General features: G+C 37.9%; 1 protein-coding gene across 4 annotated transcripts in view; it reads left to right on the top strand.

Moving 5' to 3' along the window:
• Nucleotides 1-20911, top strand: part of LOC145987752 (retinol dehydrogenase 12-like) — a 212318-nt gene that overhangs the window by 165543 nt on the left and 25864 nt on the right. For 3 of the 4 annotated variants that reach the window (XM_083122421.1, XM_083122422.1, XM_083122420.1), the window contains exon 4: nt 15954-16109. The exons of the other annotated variant lie outside the window; for it this stretch is intronic. In XM_083122421.1, coding sequence (XP_082978547.1) covers nt 15954-16109 — 156 coding nt within the window. The remainder of the gene's footprint in view (nt 1-15953; nt 16110-20911) is intronic. 4 annotated transcript variants of the gene reach the window in all.

Raw genomic sequence — 20911 nt, 5'->3', positions numbered from 1 at the left:
AGGGGGTGGGACGCAGGAGTCGATCTATAATCCAGAGGTGTTCACCATCCGGATGGTGACATCCTCACACTCCGGAATACTTTTGGAGGTGAAGGAGGGCAGGCCGTAGGGTGAGGGAGGTTGATTTAAAATGAACACCTCTCAACAAGAGAGAAGAAAAATGTGATAATATTTAAAAATTCACCCCCAATTATTTTATATGTAGCGTACAATAAAATGTGACTGCCTCAAAATATTTCTGTATTCTACAGTCTTCTTTCCCCACTTTTATGCTTCTCTAAGTTGGCGTTTTAGTTTCCCTTGGTGTCTTAGATGCATAATCGAGCATTTTTGAACGGAATGAAAAGGACATACGAGTGTGTTTTTGGATGAAGTAACTTTAGAGATGTTGAAGTACACTCTGGAGGATACTGGAATGTGTTGTAACGAATGCACTCACGGTCCCCGAAATGACGTGTCAATCATACCCCGGCACGGGGCCAAACGTCGTTATGTGTACGGGAGACCGGTCGTGACTCACGGTCCAGGTTTTCAAGTTCGGTACTGAGACGGTCGTTTATTGTCATACTATTGCGAGGCGGGGGTAGATACCTTGAAATATTACACTGTTTTGGTTTACCTTTGGTATGTAGATTCGAACAATCATAAAACACTAATGGTATAATATCCGGTACCTGAAAAACGTCAAATAACAACACTGACGAACGGTAAAAAGTGAATATATATTGTAACAACAAAAAATATTGCAATCAACAACTGTTTACAAAGCCTCCTCACTCTCACAACATTCACTCTATCTCTCTTTCACACACATGAGGTATTTTTACAGGTGAAGTATGGATACAAATCATGGATCTCATTAACATATCATTCCTTTTAATTTTTAAACCTTTATGTGAATTTAGGTTATTTGTCTGCCAGCTCCTGTGCTCTTTTAAATTAACTTAAGTGCCAGCCCTCGGAAAGCGGTTAACTAAGACAATTGGGTCGGCGTGGTTAAATCTTTCGTTCGAATGAACGTGTGCATCGAGTCGTAAGCACAACTTTATACAAGTTTCTCGGACGGGGGTATTACACACAAGCCTCTCTCGTCCAATGAGAACAACTACTCAATTACATAGTGATGCAAAAACTTAATTGGCTCCAGCTGCCGGAATACACTAATCAATCGTCGGCGCGAGCAAAAATTACCTTAAAAACCACTATGCAACAAATAATACTATTTCACGCACACGACCTTGCAATAAAAACAACTACGCTTTCCACAATTAAAAAGGACTCATCAGTCAACTATTGACAAATTAAATGGCGCGACGGGGCGGTCGGTTACACAAAAAATGGAGCACACTTTGACAATCTACACTAAATATTAAATAAATGAAATGGAGCTTCTAACGGTGAATGCAGGCAATTAAATTAGAACGTCTGAACATGAAATAACCCTTTTTTATAACAATACCAAAAATTATCAGATGCGGGGATTAGGTTCGGGGTTTCCTGAGTAACTTTGCGAATAAGTGAGACTTCGGCGTTAACTGTACGGTGTTGATACTAACGACGCACGTTTACATGTACATGAGACCCTCTGAAGTATACTGTACCAGACTCTGCTACATGGCGTGGTTATTCATCTCTCCTGGACGCGGGACTTGCACACGGTTCCTTTGTGGCGAAATTGTCCTCCGAGGTCGATCGCGACGAGGAATAATTGCGACGACATGGTGTACTTGCACCTCCTCAGTACTTCGGGCGTTCCTCTTGTCACTAGCGTCGGGTGTACGTGGTCACGCGCCGGTTCGGAATATCTCTAGTGTCGGGCATCAATTGGACGTCGATCTGCAATCATCTCTCTCTGGTGCCGGGCTTCGTTTGGGCGTCGTTCTGGTATCATCCTTCCCTCTCTTTCTCTGGTAACTAGCTTCGGTTGGAACGTCGATCTGGAAACGTCCTTCGGGCTTTGGTTGGGACGTCGATCTGAAAGCGTCCTTCGGGCTTTGGGCAGTGTTTGGTTTTGGCGTCGTCTGGCTGGCCTCTGCATCGTTGCGGGCGTCAGGAGGAGCGACGGCCTCCCTTCTCAATCTTCTTTAGCCCTCCATCCTTATGTAGTCCACGCTTGGCAAAAACAAATCACCGCGTAATCTTCACCAAAATAAGGCGCACACTGGTAACTCCCTATCTGCAAGTGGCTCACAGTACGTAAGGAAACAAAGTTCACGGACACAAAACAATGATCACGCGAGAGTGTAGCGCGGAGATGCTCTCTCGGTGAAATCCGGGTAAAAACTGTCTCTGGGATGGTAGCACCGTATATTTATAAGAGAATCAAATTCGTCCGTTGAAACCCACGCTCAGGTAGCTTGGCTTCGCTTTTGGAGGAGATGCGAATGACCTGTGTCCATTGTCTTGAAACTCGGTCACCGAGGCGTCTTCGATACTTGCAGGCGTGGGGTCCAGCTGATATCTCTGGTCATCCGTGAACATGGGTTCGAACGCCTGCTGCGACTCAAGCCCGGTAGCGGCGAAAATAATCTTTCCTTATCTTCGCGTTGGTGCAAATATGTCATGTTCCAAGCGGCGGTTGTCACTCAGGAAAGACTCGTCCCCAACTCCCGACGTCTGGCTCGGATACAAGTTTATTCGCAAAATAAATCAAACCTCACACTTTCATGTTTGTGCATAAAATGAATCAATAAACAAAAAATAATTTATATCGAACTGCGTTTCACATGTCACAAGATACCGTGACATCGTGACATTGAGGTGTAGATCGACCACGTTGTGACACGCACATTTGTCATTAGTTACGTGACGATGAGGGATAGGTGATATTTGAATTCCAAATTAGTTAGCCGCCCCCGTGAGGGAGTGGTTAGCACATCGCGCTTCGACGACAGGGGTCCCGGGTTCGAATCGTGGACTGGGCATGGATGTTTATGAATTATCCATTCATCGATTTCATCATATCATCATCATTCATCCCCATCTTTGCAAATTAGACATAAGTAGCACAAGAGGGGGAAGTAAAATAAAGCAAATCAATCAAACCAAATGAGTTATTTCCATTATTTTTATCTAGTTAATAATTATTAATTTAGTCAATCAAATCATATGTATTAGATTACATTCATTATCTATAATAATAAATCATAACACTTTAGTAGTGTTATTTGACCTATTATAAACCCGAGAAAGTATGAGCCCCCCTCAGGCAGATTTGGCTACACTTAAAACTAGCTCAAGATGTGCATATTAGCTTATTGCTCAAGTGTGGTACTCTGTCTAACCCAAGATTTTTGTAAAAATGCCCTCGGGAATTTCCCGTGAAAGTATGAGCCCCCTCAGATTGATTTGCCTACACTTCCAAAAGCCACATCTGTTAGATTGTTGTCCATAAGCTTGTCAAAAATATATCCCTCTTGATATTTTTTTTTGGCCACACTTAAAACTAAGCCAAGATGCTCATAAGAGCCACATACACCCACATACACCCACACCCACCCACACATATTTACTTCCGGCCCACTTCCGGTTTAAGTTCAATTGGGCACCAGGCTCAACTTGCATATCTAATACTAAGACAATGTAATATGCAGAGGCCTTCTAGAATTGCTCTGTGACTCTCTCATTTCTTACATCCTAAACATATGATTTTTCACCTATAAGAATAACACTACATATGGTGTCATCAGGAAGTGTATCATGGAATTCACAGATAATTTTAATGTTTGTCCTGTCATTAACCACAACTTGTTTCCTTTTTGAGGTGTTGATGACAAACATGGGTCTCTGTGCTTTGAATTCATCTGGTGTGTAATGCATGTCAGTATTGCCAGTAGTGATCCTTTTGTATGCTGTAAATGCCTCATATAATTTAAGAAAATCATCCTTGGACATGTCTAAATTATAATTTTCTCTAGGAAACACCTCATTTCTGCCATTTTTAAGATATATGTTCTTGATGTTGTAGTTATCAAATTTACTTGAATTTTTTTCCTGATTATTGTGTCTTCCAGTCTGAAACAATACCACCACAAAATCTGGCATGTCATATTGTATACTGGAGAATGAATTTGTAGCATCAAACTCATAATAGCTACCAGTGGCAGGCTTCTGCACACATTGATATGTATAAAATTGTAAAGGCACCTGTGGATTTTTTAGTATATCTGCTTTGTATTTAAGAGCATAACTGGCCTCATATTCAACAACCGGGATTCTTAGCTCCATAGTCTGAATAAGGCACTTACCTTCATCAGGTAGGGTATTAGGCAGAGCTTCCCCTGTAGAGTTTAATGTACTGTACCTCATCAAAGCATTATTATCATTTGCAGCTCTTCTAAATGTGATTCTTAAACCACCCTTCCACATAATATCTTTGTAATCTGAGAAGAATCCTGGCAACAGGCGCATGGGAAACAGCACTGTGTGGCTCTTGGATAATATTTTATCACCAGCCTCAAATCCACCTATTTTGTAGTATGAAGCCTCGGTTTTGGATTATTTTAGTGTGGCCAAAGCTGTAGAGGTAATGCCGGGGTAATCCACTCTGTTTATAACAACACCATGTTTTCTGATCTCAATTTCAGAGAACAGATGTGGCACAAAATTGTCTGATTTTTTCAAAAACATGTATAACAGCCAGGATAGTTCATATCTCAAACCCCCGTGCTTGTCACATGCATCATTTTTGAGTTATTCAAGCACATAGGTAGAATTACAAGTATTTTGAAAAAATTATAGAGGCACAAAACATAGAGAATTGTATATGCATAACATCTGAAAAGATTCCAGGTCTCCATCACTTTTAGTTTCTGAGATAATCAAATTCAAAAAATTATCGATTTTTTCAAAAAACATGTATAACAGCCAGGAGAGTTCAAATCTCAAACCCCCGTGCTTGTTACATGCATCATTTTTGAGTTATTCAAGCACATAGCAATTGCATGCACCACATGGCATATGAAAACATTACAGGTCCACATCACTTATAGTTTCTGAGATAATCAGAATTCAACAAATTTTGAGTATGTTGTTCAGTAGGGTACCACAAGTTTATATCTCCCTGCTGGAGTGGCACAGAATGCATAATTCTCAAAATACTGTTAATACTGCACTTTTCATAAAATTATATTTATAGAACAGACATAAATTGGACATTTGCAGCTTAAATATTGCATCTATCAAAAAAATTATAGAGACCTAAAACATAGAGAATCATGCACAGAATTCACCTGAACAAATTCCAGGTCTCTAGCCCCTACAATTTTTGAGAAATCACAAAATCAAAAAATTATCGATTTTTTCAAAAAACTTCTGAACAGCATCCAGAGTTGAAATACACAACTCCTGAGACTGTATCTTGAAAAATAGGCAAGTTATTCATGATCTAGAGAACAACAAGATATTTTGAAAAAATTGTAGAGACCAAAAAGTTGCATTTTAACATGCCCATGAGAAATCACCAAGTCCCATGTCTCTAGCATCAATAGTTTCAGAGATATAAGAGAAACAAAATTATTGATTTTTTTGAAAATTTGAGTATGTTGTTCAGTACCCTATTCTGAATCACCCCCAGTAATATAAGCCACATGTGCTAGCACACAAGCAAAACTGTAGGCCCGCACTCAGAATATCCTGTTTCAGGATTAACATAAACAGTGGTGTAAACAGATAGACTTGAATTACACGGCAGGCAGGTTATGTTACTCTGTGGGCCATGTAGGGTTAAGCAACCTGTGCCATAACACAAGCAAAATTGTAAGAAGAATATCCTGTTTCGGGATTGAGATGAACAGTGGTGTAAACAGATAGACTTGAATTACACGGCAGGCAGGTTATGTTACTCTGTGGGTCATGTCAGATCGCACCCATCACACAGGCATAGTCTTAAATTACACAGTGGGCAGGTTATATTTTCAAAGCTCTGCTATAATACATGTTGCCTGATCAATCAATCTAAAAGCCACTCGGATGTATTGGGATGTAATTAATCTACACACACATTAGATTAAAAGCATGCACTTAACCTAAAAGCATATAGAATCAATTAATTGATTCTTCCGAGCTTTCAGATTCTTGTGATCTAAAACAACATGTAGAAAAATTATAAGCAATTTTGCCTGTACAATTGCACGTTTTGCATGTACAATTGTAAGCAGTTTCAACAATACTATGCCTGTACAATTGCAAACAGTTTTGCCTGTACAATTGTAAGCAATGAGCATCACGGCAACACAACACAATAGATTATCAACACTGCTCTGTATGACTGCCTGTACAATTGTAAGCAGTTATGTTTGTACAGGGCAGGGCACTGCCCTATAAACAGTTCTGCTTGTACAGAACAATCTTAGTTGCTTAGTGGGTTTTAACATGCATAGTTCTCAAAAACTGTTAATACTACATTTTCTATAAAATTCTATTTATAGAACAGATATAAATTAAACATTTACAGCCTAAATATTACATGTATGAAAAAAATTATAGAGACCTAAAACATAGAGAATAATGCACAGAATCCACCTGAACAAATTCCAGGTCTCTAGCCCCTACACTTTTTGAGAAATGTCAAAATCAAAAAATTATCGATTTTTTTCAAAAAACTTCTAAACAGCATCTAGAGTTGAAATAAACAACTCCCATGCCTCTATCTTGAAAAATAGGCAAGTTATTCAGGATCTAGAGAACAACAAGATATTTTGAAAAAATTGTAGAGACCGAAAAGTTGCATCTTGAGATGCACATGAGAAATCACCAAGTCCCATGTCTCTAGCATCAATAGTTTCAGAGATATCAGAGAAACAAAATTATTGATTTTTTTTCAAAATTTGAGTATGTTGTTCTGTGAGCCATGCCGGGTCATCCCATCGGCCCAGAATGCAATTATTTGTATATGGGCACCTGTGTTAATTCTGAAATTAAAACTGTAGGCCCTAACTGAGTCTCTGGATTGAACATGTGTCAAATTACACAGCAGGCAGGTTATAATATTTTAAGACAGAACTGAGAGTATCATGTCTCTGGATTGAACATGTCTCAACATTATTACACAGCAGGCAGGTTATAATATTAGAGAGTATCATGTCTCTGGATTGAACATGGATAAACATTATTACACAGCAGGCAGGTTATAATATTAAAACTATAGGCCCGGACCGAGAGTATCATGTCTCTGGATTGAACATGGATAAACATTATTACACAGCAGACAGGTTATAATATTAAAATTATAGGCCCGGACCGAGAGTATCATGTTTCTGGATTGAACATGTGTAAACATTATGACACAGCAGGCAGGTTATAATATTTTAGAACAAAACTGTTTCTGGATTGAACATGCATCAACATTATTACACAGCAGGCAGGTTATAATATTAAAACTATAGGCCCTAACCGAGAGTATCATGTTTCTGGATTGAACATGTCTCAATATTATTACACAGCAGGCAGGTTATAATATTTTAAGACAGAACTGTTTCTGGATTGAACATGCATCAACATTATTACTCAGCAGGCAGGTTATAATATTTTAAGACAGAACTGTTTCTGGATTGAACATGCATCAACATTATTACTCAGCAGGCAGGTTATAATATTTTAAAACAAAGCTGAGAGTATCATGTCTCTGGATTGAACATGTCTCTGGACTGAACATGCATCAATATTATTACTCAGCAGGCAGGTTATAATATTTTAAGACAGAGCTGAGAGTATCATGTCTCTGGATTGAACAGGGGTAAACATTATTACACATCAGGCAGGTTATAATATTTTAAGACAGAGCTGAGAGTATCATGTCTCAGGATTGAACATGGGTAAACATTATTACACAGCAGGGAGGTTATAATATTTTAAGACAGAGCTGAGACATGTCTCTGGATTGAACATGTCTCAACATTATTACTCAGCAGGCAGGTTATAATATTTTAAGACAGAGCTGAGAGTATCATGTCTCTGGATTAAACATGTCTCAGCATTATTACTCAGCAGGCATGTTGTTATAATATTTTAAGACAGAGCTGATAGTATCATGTCTCTGGATTGAACATGGGTAAACATTATTACACAGCAGGCAGGTTATAATATTTTAGGCCCGAGTATTAAGAATTTACACAGCAGGCAGGTTATAATATTTTAGAACAGAACTGAGAATATTATGTTAGGATTTAACAGGTTTAAATATTATTACACAGCAGGCAGATTATAATTATAATATTTTCGAGTATTAGGGATTTACACATCAGGCAGGTTATAATATTTTAGAACAGAACTGAGAATATCATGTTGGGGGATTGAACATGTTACACAGCAGGTAGGTTATAGTACAACAGGCAGGTTAAGAACTGTAGGGCAGCATTGTTTTAGGATGGGCAGTGTTGCATGGCCATGCTTATTACACAGCAGGCAGTTATGCCCGAACATGTGTAAAATTACACAGCAGGCAGTTTATGTTAAGAAGTGGCAGTGGTGTACAGCAAGCAGGTTGTGGGACAGCACTGTTTCAGGGCAGTCAGTTTATATTGTTTTGCATGGCCATGCTTATTACACAGCAGGCAGGTTATATTATTTAGATCTTAAATCAATCTGAGCAGTTTCAAATTGTACAGGCAAAACTGCTTACAGTTGTAAGTACTCAATATTATAAATTTAAGAAATATCAGTATTATAACTATTAGATATTATATATCTCTGTAAGTTTTCAATCAAGTAATTCTGCCTGTATATTGCCTGTACAATTGTACAGGCAGAGATGCTTACAATTGTAAGTACTCAATATTATAAATTTAAGAAATATCAGTATTATAACTATTAGATATTATATATCTCTCTCTATATATAATATCTAATAGTTATAATACTGATATTTCTTAAATTTATAATATTGAGTACTTACAATTGTAAGCATCTCTGCCTGTACAATTGTACAGGCAATATACAGGCAGAATTACTTGATTGAAAACTTACAGAGATATATTATCTAATAGTTATAATACTGATATTTCTTAAATTTATAATATTGAGTACTTACAACTGTAAGCAGTTTTGCCTGTACAATTTGAAACTGCTCAGATTGATTTAAGATCTAAATAATATAACCTGCCTGCTGTGTAATAAGCATGGCCATGCAAGACAATATAAACTGACTGCACTGAAACAGTGCTGTCCCACAACCTGCTTGCTGTACACCACTGCCACTTCTTAACATAACCTGCCTGCTGTGTAATTTTACACATGTTCGGGCATAACTGCCTGCTGTGTAATAAGCATGGCCATGCAACACTGCTCATCCTAAAACAATGCTGCCCTACAGTTCTTAACCTGCCTGTTGTACTATAACCTACCAGCTGTGTAACATGTTCAATCCCCCAACATGATATTCTCAGTTCTGTTCTAAAATATTATAACCTGCCTGATGTGTAAATCCCTAATACTCGAAAATATTATAATTATAACCTGCCTGCTGTGTAATAATATTTATACCTGTTAAATCCTAACATAATATTCTCAGTTCTGTTCTAAAATATTATAACCTGCCTGCTGTGTGAATCCCTAATACTCGGGCCTAAAATATTATAACCTGCCTGCTGTGTAATAATGTTTACCCATGTTCAATCCAGAGACATGATACTCTCAGCTCTGTCTTAAAATATTATAACAACATGCTTGCTGAGTAATAATGCTGAGACATGTTTAATCCAGAGACATGATACTCTCAGCTCTGTCTTAAAATATTATAACCTGCCTGCTGAGTAATAATGTTGAGACATGTTCAATCCAGAGACATGTCTCAGCTCTGTCTTAAAATATTATAACCTGCCTGCTGTGTAATAATGTTTACCCATGTTCAATCCAGAGACATGATACTCTCAGCTCTGTCTTAAAATATTATAACCTGCCTGCTGAGTAATAATGTTGAGACATGTTCAATCCAGAGACATGATACTCTCAGCTTTGTTTTTATAACCTGCCTGCTGAGTAATAATGTCAATCCAGAGACGTGATACTCTCAGCTTTGTTTTTATAACCTGCCTGCTGAGTAATAATACTGATGCATGTTCAATGTCTTAAAATATTATAACCTGCCTGCTGTGTAATAATGTTGATGCATGTTCAATCCAGAAACATGATACTCTCAGCTCTGTTTAAAATATTATAACCTGCCTGATGTGTAATAATGTTTACCCCTGTTCAATCCAGAGACATGATACTCTCAGCTCTGTCTTAAAATATTATAACCTGCCTGCTGAGTAATAATATTGATGCATGTTCAGTCCAGAGACATGTTCAATCCTGAGACATGATACTCTCAGCTCTGTCTTAAAATATTATAACCTGCCTGATGTGTAATAATGTTTACCCCTGTTCAATCCAGAGACATGATACTCTCAGCTCTGTCTTAAAATATTATAACCTGCCTGCTGAGTAATAATATTGATGCATGTTCAGTCCAGAGACATGTTCAATCCAGAGACATGATACTCTCAGCTTTGTTTTAAAATATTATAACCTGCCTGCTGAGTAATAATGTTGATGCACGTTCAATCCAGAAACAGTTCTGTCTTAAAATATTATAACCTGCCTGCTGAGTAATAATGTTGATGCATGTTCAATCCAGAAACAGTTCTGTCTTAAAATATTATAACCTGCCTGCTGTGTAATAATATTGAGACATGTTCAATCCAGAAACATGATACTCTCGGTTAGGGCCTATAGTTTTAATATTATAACCTGCCTGCTGTGTAATAATGTTGATGCATGTTCAATCCAGAAACAGTTTTGTTCTAAAATATTATAACCTGCCTGCTGTGTCATAATGTTTACACATGTTCAATCCAGAAACATGATACTCTCGGTCCGGGCCTATAATTTTAATATTATAACCTGTCTGCTGTGTAATAATGTTTATCCATGTTCAATCCAGAGACATGATACTCTCGGTCCGGGCCTATAGTTTTAATATTATAACCTGCCTGCTGTGTAATAATGTTTATCCATGTTCAATCCAGAGACATGATACTCTCTAATATTATAACCTGCCTGCTGTGTAATAATGTTGAGACATGTTCAATCCAGAGACATGATACTCTCAGTTCTGTCTTAAAATATTATAACCTGCCTGCTGTGTAATAATGTTGAGACATGTTCAATCCAGAGACACGATACTCTCAGTTCTGTCTTAAAATATTATAACCTGCCTGCTGTGTAATAATGTTGAGACATGTTCAATCCAGAAACATGATACTCTACTCTCAGTTCTGTCTTAAAATATTATAACCTGCCTGCTGTGTAATTTGACATATGTTCAATCCAGAGACTCAGTTAGGGCCTACAGTTTTAATTTCAGAATTAACACAGGTGCCCATATACAAATAATTTCATTCTGGGCCGATGGGATGACCCGGCATGGCTCACAGAACAACATACTCAAATTTTGAAAAAAAAATCAATAATTTTGTTTCTCTGATATCTCTGAAACTATTGATGCTAGAGACATGGGACTTGGTGATTTCTCATGTGCATCTCAAGTAGCAACTTTTCGGTCTCTACAAGTTTTTCAAAATATCTTGTTGTTCTCTAGATCCTGAATAACTTGCCTATTTTTCAAGATAGAGGCATGGGAGTTGTTTATTTCAACTCTAGATGCTGTTTAGAAGTTTTTTGAAAAAATCGATAATTTTTTGATTTTGACATTTCTCAAAAATTGTAGGGGCTAGAGACCTGGAATTTGTTCAGGTGGATTCTGTGCATGATTCTCTATGTTTTAGGTCTCTATAATTTTTTTCATACATGTAATATTTAGGCTGTAAATGTTTAATTTATGTCTGTTCTATAAATAGAATTTTATTGAAAATGTAGTATTAACAGTTTTTGAGAACTATGCATGTTAAAACCCACTAAGCAACTAAGATTGTTCTGTACAAGCAGAACTGTTTATAGGGCAGTGCCCTGCCCTGTACAAACATAACTGCTTACAATTGTACAGGCAGTCATACAGAGCAGTGTTGATAATCTATTGTGTTGTGTTGCCGTGATGCTCATTGCTTACAATTGTACAGGCAAAACTGTTTGCAATTGTACAGGCATAGTATTGTTGAAACTGCTTACAATTGTACATGCAAAACGTGCAATTGTACAGGCAAAATTGCTTATAATTTTTCTACATGTTGTTTTAGATCACAAGAATCTGAAAGCTCGGAAGAATCAATTAATTGATTCTATATGCTTTTAGGTTAAGTGCATGCTTTTAATCTAATGTGTGTGTAGATTAATTACATCCCAATACATCCGAGTGGCTTTTAGATTGATTGATCAGGCAACATGTATTATAGCAGAGCTTTGAAAATATAACCTGCCCACTGTGTAATTTAAGACTATGCCTGTGTGATGGGTGCGATCTGACATGACCCACAGAGTAACATAACCTGCCTGCCGTGTAATTCAAGTCTATCTGTTTACACCACTGTTCATCTCAATCCCGAAACAGGATATTCTTCTTACAATTTTGCTTGTGTTATGGCACAGGTTGCTTAACCCTACATGGCCCACAGAGTAACATAACCTGCCTGCCGTGTAATTCAAGTCTATCTGTTTACACCACTGTTTATGTTAATCCTGAAACAGGATATTCTGAGTGCGGGCCTACAGTTTTGCTTGTGTGATAGCACATGTGGCTTATATTACTGGGGGTGATTCAGAATAGGGTACTGAACAACATACTCAAATTTTCAAAAAAATCAATAATTTTGTTTCTCTTATATCTCTGAAACTATTGATGCTAGAGACATGGGACTTGGTGATTTCTCATGGGCATGTTAAAATGCAACTTTTTGGTCTCTACAATTTTTTCAAAATATCTTGTTGTTCTCTAGATCATGAATAACTTGCCTATTTTTCAAGATACAGTCTCAGGAGTTGTGTATTTCAACTCTGGATGCTGTTCAGAAGTTTTTTGAAAAAATCGATAATTTTTTGATTTTGTGATTTCTCAAAAATTGTAGGGGCTAGAGACCTGGAATTTGTTCAGGTGAATTCTGTGCATGATTCTCTATGTTTTAGGTCTCTATAATTTTTTTGATAGATGCAATATTTAAGCTGCAAATGTCCAATTTATGTCTGTTCTATAAATATAATTTTATGAAAAGTGCAGTATTAACAGTATTTTGAGAATTATGCATTCTGTGCCACTCCAGCAGGGAGATATAAACTTGTGGTACCCTACTGAACAACATACTCAAAATTTGTTGAATTCTGATTATCTCAGAAACTATAAGTGATGTGGACCTGTAATGTTTTCATATGCCATGTGGTGCATGCAATTGCTATGTGCTTGAATAACTCAAAAATGATGCATGTAACAAGCACGGGGGTTTGAGATTTGAACTCTCCTGGCTGTTATACATGTTTTTTGAAAAAATCGATAATTTTTTGAATTTGATTATCTCAGAAACTATAAGTGATGGAGACCTGGAATCTTTTCAGATGTTATGCATATACAATTCTCTATGTTTTGTGCCTCTATAATTTTTTCAAAATACTTGTAATTCTACCTATGTGCTTGAATAACTCAAAAATGATGCATGTGACAAGCACGGGGGTTTGAGATATGAACTATCCTGGCTGTTATACATGTTTTTGAAAAAATCAGACAATTTTGTGCCACATCTGTTCTCTGAAATTGAGATCAGAAAACATGGTGTTGTTATAAACAGAGTGGATTACCCCGGCATTACCTCTACAGCTTTGGCCACACTAAAATAATCCAAAACCGAGGCTTCATACTACAAAATAGGTGGATTTGAGGCTGGTGATAAAATATTATCCAAGAGCCACACAGTGCTGTTTCCCATGCGCCTGTTGCCAGGATTCTTCTCAGATTACAAAGATATTATGTGGAAGGGTGGTTTAAGAATCACATTTAGAAGAGCTGCAAATGATAATAATGCTTTGATGAGGTACAGTACATTAAACTCTACAGGGGAAGCTCTGCCTAATACCCTACCTGATGAAGGTAAGTGCCTTATTCAGACTATGGAGCTAAGAATCCCGGTTGTTGAATATGAGGCCAGTTATGCTCTTAAATACAAAGCAGATATACTAAAAAATCCACAGGTGCCTTTACAATTTTATACATATCAATGTGTGCAGAAGCCTGCCACTGGTAGCTATTATGAGTTTGATGCTACAAATTCATTCTCCAGTATACAATATGACATGCCAGATTTTGTGGTGGTATTGTTTCAGACTGGAAGACACAATAATCAGGAAAAAAATTCAAGTAAATTTGATAACTACAACATCAAGAACATATATCTTAAAAATGGCAGAAATGAGGTGTTTCCTAGAGAAAATTATAATTTAGACATGTCCAAGGATGATTTTCTTAAATTATATGAGGCATTTACAGCATACAAAAGGGTTACTACTGGCAATACTGACATGTATTACACACCAGATGAATTCAAAGCACAGAGACCCATGTTTGTCATCAACACCTCAAAAAGGAAACAAGTTGTGGTTAATGACAGGACAAACATTAAAATTATCTGTGAATTCCATGATACACTTCCTGATGACACCATATGTAGTGTTATTCTTATAGGTGAAAAATCATATGTTTAGGATGTAAGAAATGAGAGAGTCACAGAGCAATTCTAGAAGGCCTCTGCATATTACATTGTCTTAGTATTAGATATGCAAGTTGAGCCTGGTGCCCAATTGAACTTAAACCGGAAGTGGGCCGGAAGTAAATATGTGTGGGTGGGTGTGGGTGTATGTGGGTGTATGTGGCTCTTATGAGCATCTTGGCTTAGTTTTAAGTGTGGCCAAAAAAAATATCAAGAGGGGCATATTTTTGACAAGCTTATGGACAACAATCTCACAGATGTGGCTTTTGTAAATGTAGGCAAATCAATCTGAGGGGGCTCATACTTTCACGGGAAATTCCCGAGGGCATTTTTACAAACATCTTGGGTTAGACAGAGTACCACACTTGAGCAATAAGCTAATATGCACATCTTGAGCTAGTTTTAAGTGTAGCCAAATCTGCCTGAGGGGGGCTTATACTTTCTCGGGTTTATAATAGGTCAAATAACACTACTCACTTTCAAACATCAAATAAATTTAATGAAGAAACCCCGGTTTCAAAACGTAATTTATCTCAATGTGTCACATTCTTCTAGCAAGGTTTTTTTTTAGTAAAATATGAGAGAAAATTTAATCCTTTGGTACGGAACAGTCTTACTCCTGGGGGATAAGATGTAAATTTTGTATTGGATTTTTTTTAATTTAACGTTCCTTTTCTTCAACTTTTGGCTAATCCCGACGATGAGAATGAGTGATCGTGAGATGAAATTGATGAAGGGATACTCACAAATAACACCCATGCCTTGATTCGAGCCAGGAAACTTCGGTGATGAGTCTGAAAGTCGGCCACCAGGCAAGATGTTCATTTTTAATTATTTTTTTTTACATACATTCAATAACTTTCAAGAGGTCATCAATGATACACTGCTTATTTCACATCTGTTGACAAATTGAATGTTTTTACACCTTGTAGGCTATGTGGATTATTATTTTTCATAAGTTTGCAACACTGTTAGCGCATACGTGCTTTTGTTTACAGAAGGTCTTAAGTTCTATGATTCTCACTTTAGACGGGGCTTGATTTGGCTTCACTATCGAAGGTTCTGAGCACCAGGTAGAGCCTCCTGGATGGTGTAGTGGCATCGTCACCTTGTAATCAATGGTTCCCGGAGAAAGTCATTTAGTGGTAGGCGGCTCCCTCTTTAAACTGTAGGTCCAGTCCCGATTAGCATATCTTGGAATAACGTAGATGTAAGATTAAAACAAAACACATCACCAGGTAGGAAAGCGTCGTAAAATACAAATACAGCAAAACATTTCATCATCATTTTTGTTATCCTGGCGTTCTCACTGTTTCTTCTTTCTGTTAGGGGTGATGGCCTGTCCAAAGTCCACGACGAAGGAAGGATTTGAAACGCACTTCGGAGTGAATCACCTCGGTCACTTCCTCCTCACATGCCTTCTGGTGCCGAGGCTTCGGGCTGGATCAGCAAGGGTCGTCAATGTCGCCTCGGATCTCCATTTCAGTAAGAATTCTTATAGACATAAATGTAGCAGTGGGCGACCGCCCGGGGCTTCGAATCCCATGGGGCTTACAAAAACTAATAAATAGAAGTAGGGAAAATAGATGGAAAGTACCAAATTATGTGAGAAATAAAACTACAACATTCTGTTTTGTCGTCTGATTTTACAAGATAAGTTGCTATGAATAAAATAAATTCTCATTGAGTAAGCTTTCGCAAAGTGCTGAATTTTATTTGCATAATACCTAAGCTTGTCTTCAGGAATTCTGCGCTTGGATTGAACAGGGGCGTACCGAGACCCATGGGGGCCCTGGGGCAGACTACTCAACTGTGGCTCCAATTTACTGCTATTATAGTGGCCGGATCTCTGCGAATACAAAAAATGCGTCATATTAGGATTTAGGTTGGTAAACAAATATAATCCTCTTGATTAAAATGTTATTTCTCTTTTTTATGTGCAAAAGCATCGATGACTGTTAAAATTGATTTCTTTGGCCCCGTCATTTTCAATCGAAATTAAAGCCAGTCCACTAAAGTATTCCTAGTACTGCGTAAATTGGTTATTTTAATTTTCAATTTAGAAAACTACCTCCCTTTGCTACTGTGACTGGGTCAATAAGGAACATGAAACAAGCCGTGCACACACCAGAAAAACTGCAAGTCAATGAACTATGTTGTATCAACAAGCTCCTTCAATTCATTCGTGTCTTTTATCTTGTGACTGAAAGAATTTCTAATATTTGTGACTGAAATAGAGGTTTGGAAATGTTTTTGCAATTTATTTCAGGTTCTTTGCGAAGCTCAGTGTCTAGTTTGTATCACATTCTATGCGACGACCTCCGTGAAGGAGTTGCTTATCTATCACAGTGCACTACAGCGACAGGAGTGGGCATGGATGTTTTTTGCGAGTGTCCCTTACTAACTTTCATATATCATAACTTATCCTTCTCCTCAAGATTAGCCAAATCAAATATCTTTCTATGGGTCTACAACTGCTTCCAGTTGTTTTAAAACGATTATCAAGTTGTGAGCAAATTGTGTCTACAATAGGAAAACATTTCGACACTTTGAACCAGCTCTCTCGGTTGGTCTTTAATTCTGTCAGAGTTCGACAAAGTGCTTCTTTATCTTTTTGACTATCTTGTCATAAAATTCGCTTAAAATTTAACACCTACCGTCAGGGCCGGATTAAAACGAAATTGGGCCTGATTCTGTATAGTAACTGTATAATAAGTAATGCTTGTCTAGGCATCCGAAATTGGGGCTCCAAATTTCATTCTAAGATTTATTTTCAGGTTAATATAGCAAAAGAAAACTGTTCAGCTTTCGGAAAATTCTCGTCTGTTTTCATCTGCACCTATTTCAGGAATGGGCCTAATGCTGCAGCATCAATAGCACCCACCATAATCCGTCACTGCTTACCATATATTTTCATCATTTCAACAAGTGATTCAAATGGTCCCCAAAGCTCAGTCATTTCAAAGAGATCACATGCAGCCATAACTGCAACGACTTGGAAGTGATATTTATCTGCTATAAGACTTTACAATGAACACTTAAACTGAAATATTCAATTTTTCCCTTAAAACCACTAGTCTCACTTCGTTCATTTAGCTTTCTGCTTGTTAATATTATGTAAGTTAAAGTTTCAAAACATCTCAAATATCTCTTTGAGAACATACAAATCTTCTTATCTTCCTGCCCATGTTTTGGGTTTGGCTTAGTTTAACTATTGCTATCGCATACCAAAAAATTATACTATCCAAACTTTTTTATTTTTAATAACAGATATATACAATGTCTTGGATACCTTCCACTGCATCTTTAAGAAGGAAATTTAAATTATAACTAGCACAATGTACGTAATAAGCTAATAATGGGTACTTTTTTGTACGTTTACCAATTTTTCGACCAGTGTTGCAATCCTATCTTAACTGTGTCAAACTTTCATACTTTTATTACCCAGCTATCATTCTTTGCTTAGCACAGTAATAAATCTGGCATAATTATTATAGACGTGCATTTGTACAAAACTATTAGCCGTGGGCCTCACACGATACTATAATCTGATTGCAGTGCCAGTCTAACAAAAAGATAAGTCAGAAAATTTCATTACAATCTTTTGGCCTTTCGGGGCCTTTGCCTCGGTGTCCTGGGGCACCGCCCCGGCTGCCCCAGCCTAGTTACGCCCCTGAGATGGAATGACACAATTCAGCTGGATTTGAGTATGTGCAAGAAAAAGGAACTATGATATTCAATTGACATAGAGTGATCATACGTCCAATTTTGACCGGGACAGTCCCGTTTCAGAGGGGTGTCACGGTCGTCCCGGTGGTGTTATTAAAAAAAACACTATTTGTCCCGCTTTATAAAAGTCTAGGAGTAGGCTTGCAAAACGAAGTCTAAATTTGAGAGATTTCATGATTTTTAATTTTTTTTAACTAGCCCCGTGGCAGCACTGGCAAACTAAGCCAAGCGTCAGGTTAACCTTGCAGCAGGTTTTCGCATATGTAGATCCAAACGTGCGCGCAGAATATAGTTCCACTGAGACGGGTTCTATTCCGACACAACTGCATACTTGCAAGAAAACAGTTATTTAATTTGTAAAATACAGACAAAATAATACATCCATTAGCAAATGTGGACTTGATCGGGTGCAATCACTGTGCAGACGAACTTGGATCCGCAGATTCGCCAACTGGAGTGTGTATTGCGCTGAAGAATCGCTGAAGATCAAGAGCAAGTCGAGCAAGACTGAATACGTTGCAGCGCGCGTGGAATCGGTGATACCAGTGTTGCACATCTCACTATTTTAACCCTATGTTTATTGTGATTGATTAATAATGGTGCTATACAGCGGCGAGAATGGCTGAATCAAGGTCTCCTGTTCAGCGAGTGTTATTGTGGGCTTCATCCGAAGGGAAAAACTCTTCAAATCAAGCAAGTTGTTTAAAATGCATAATCCTCCTTACGGAAACAAGAGCAAAGTAAAACAGAGCGCGAGGTGATTTGCCGTCAATGTGCGCACGAACTGTATCCCGGGTGTTGAATGATTTGCGGTTTGAGTTTAGGAAGAGGAAACGATTGTTTGTTGTTTGAAGACAAAATAATGTCCCCGGTATTAAAAGATATCCCCGTGAGAAGAAACATGCTTATTATTTGGACCAGACGTGCTTTAACTCGGTGAGGAGAGGGGCGGAGCGGGGGCGTACATTGATTTTTTTATATAACACCGAGCAAAACCACAGCCAGGGCTGAAGAAACCAACGAGAAAGGGAGAGGGGAAGGGGGAGGCTTATTGTTTCACCCACTGGCGGCAATCACGTCTTTGTTGAAGGTGTATATTTACTGTTCCGTGCAAAGAAAGGAACGGATGATTAGCAAGAAATGGACAGACCAAGAAGTGATTCATAAATTGAAACCAGAGTAATAGCAGCATACAATGCACCTGATTGTATATATCCACAATAACAAATCATGCTTTTTTTTTTTGCTGGTATAACTTAAAGTGCGTGTGTCTTACAGTAACAAAGGTTTTCTTTCATAAATGTATTTTTTTATAAACCAAAAACAATAATTTGTCATTAAATTCAAGAGGGCCTGTCGTTGTTTAATTATATCTTTGTTTATTTTTATTTTTGCGTGCTCGAAATATACACACATGCTCTTGGGCGTCCGGAAGGGGGGGACAAGGGGGCCGTGTCCCCCTAGAAAATGAAAGTCATCCAAAAATTATGTATTTCACACATGTAATTTCATTTTAGCCACAATAATATGTGTTAATTATTGCATTAACACCATAAATTCAAATTTAAGCAATGTTTTTTTAGGGAACTACACTCTTTTGGGGGGAAATGTGACTTGTTTGCCCCCCTGGGAAAAAATACCTTCCTTGCCCCTTCCTGGAAAAAATCCTGCGGACGTCCATGCACATGCTCTCATGTTTCGAAGATATTTCGTATTTATTTTAAGTAATGACACATTTTTTAAATAATTTATGCGCCCAAAGTACTTCTAAAATGTTATGTTTCAGGATACAAAAAGAAACACAAATATATTCCGCTTGACATGCATGCGGGTTTTGATGTGTTGTGCGGTTGGCAATACTGTGGATGTTCTCAGTGTCTGCGATGTAAGCAGCTCGGCGGTTGAGGCAAGACTGGCACGGAAGATTCTGAGCTCAGTTCTCTCGCTGATTGATACATAAAACCTGCTGCAAACTTAGCCTGACGCGCGGCTTAGCTGGACTGCATTTCAAGCACTTCATAACAATCAACATATGCCATTGTCTTCGAGAACGTTCGAGCAGACAACAGTTTACTAAGTTGTCTCCAGTCGAGGGCTGTTGTTTAGTACCTGCTAGAGAATGCATCCAGTTGGTCTGATATTCAAAACAGCATTTAAATTAGTACACTGCCGAACGTTTTAAAAAGGTCTCCGTCCTCTTAGTTAGATTGGAAGGTAGTTGGAAACACTTTATTACTCCTGCATTGGATAAGAAAGTGGGGAAGGCAGTTGCAGACAAGGCCATTACTACCCTATGCGCACGTAAACTTGTTTCCGGAAAGCTTTCTGTTGGAGTCTTGTCAGGCATGATCTGGGCAGTTTGTGGAAAAATTTTGTGTTCCTATCCTCCCCTTGTGTGTGTGTGTGTGCACGCGCGCACGCCGACACCTGTTTATTTTTTAGGTTTGGCGTATTTTTATTACATCGACTAATTGCTGTTATGGCTGGGAAATTGGCAATAGGCAAATAAAATAAAAAAGTTAAAAAAAATAGTTAGTAGTAGTAAAGATTAGGTAAAG

Source organism: Lepisma saccharinum, chromosome 5 (genome assembly GCF_977018435.1).
Source record: "Lepisma saccharinum chromosome 5, izLepSacc3.1, whole genome shotgun sequence".
Taxonomy (NCBI): Eukaryota; Metazoa; Arthropoda; class Insecta; order Zygentoma; family Lepismatidae; genus Lepisma; species Lepisma saccharinum.
This window is presented reverse-complemented; position numbering and strand designations above follow the sequence as displayed.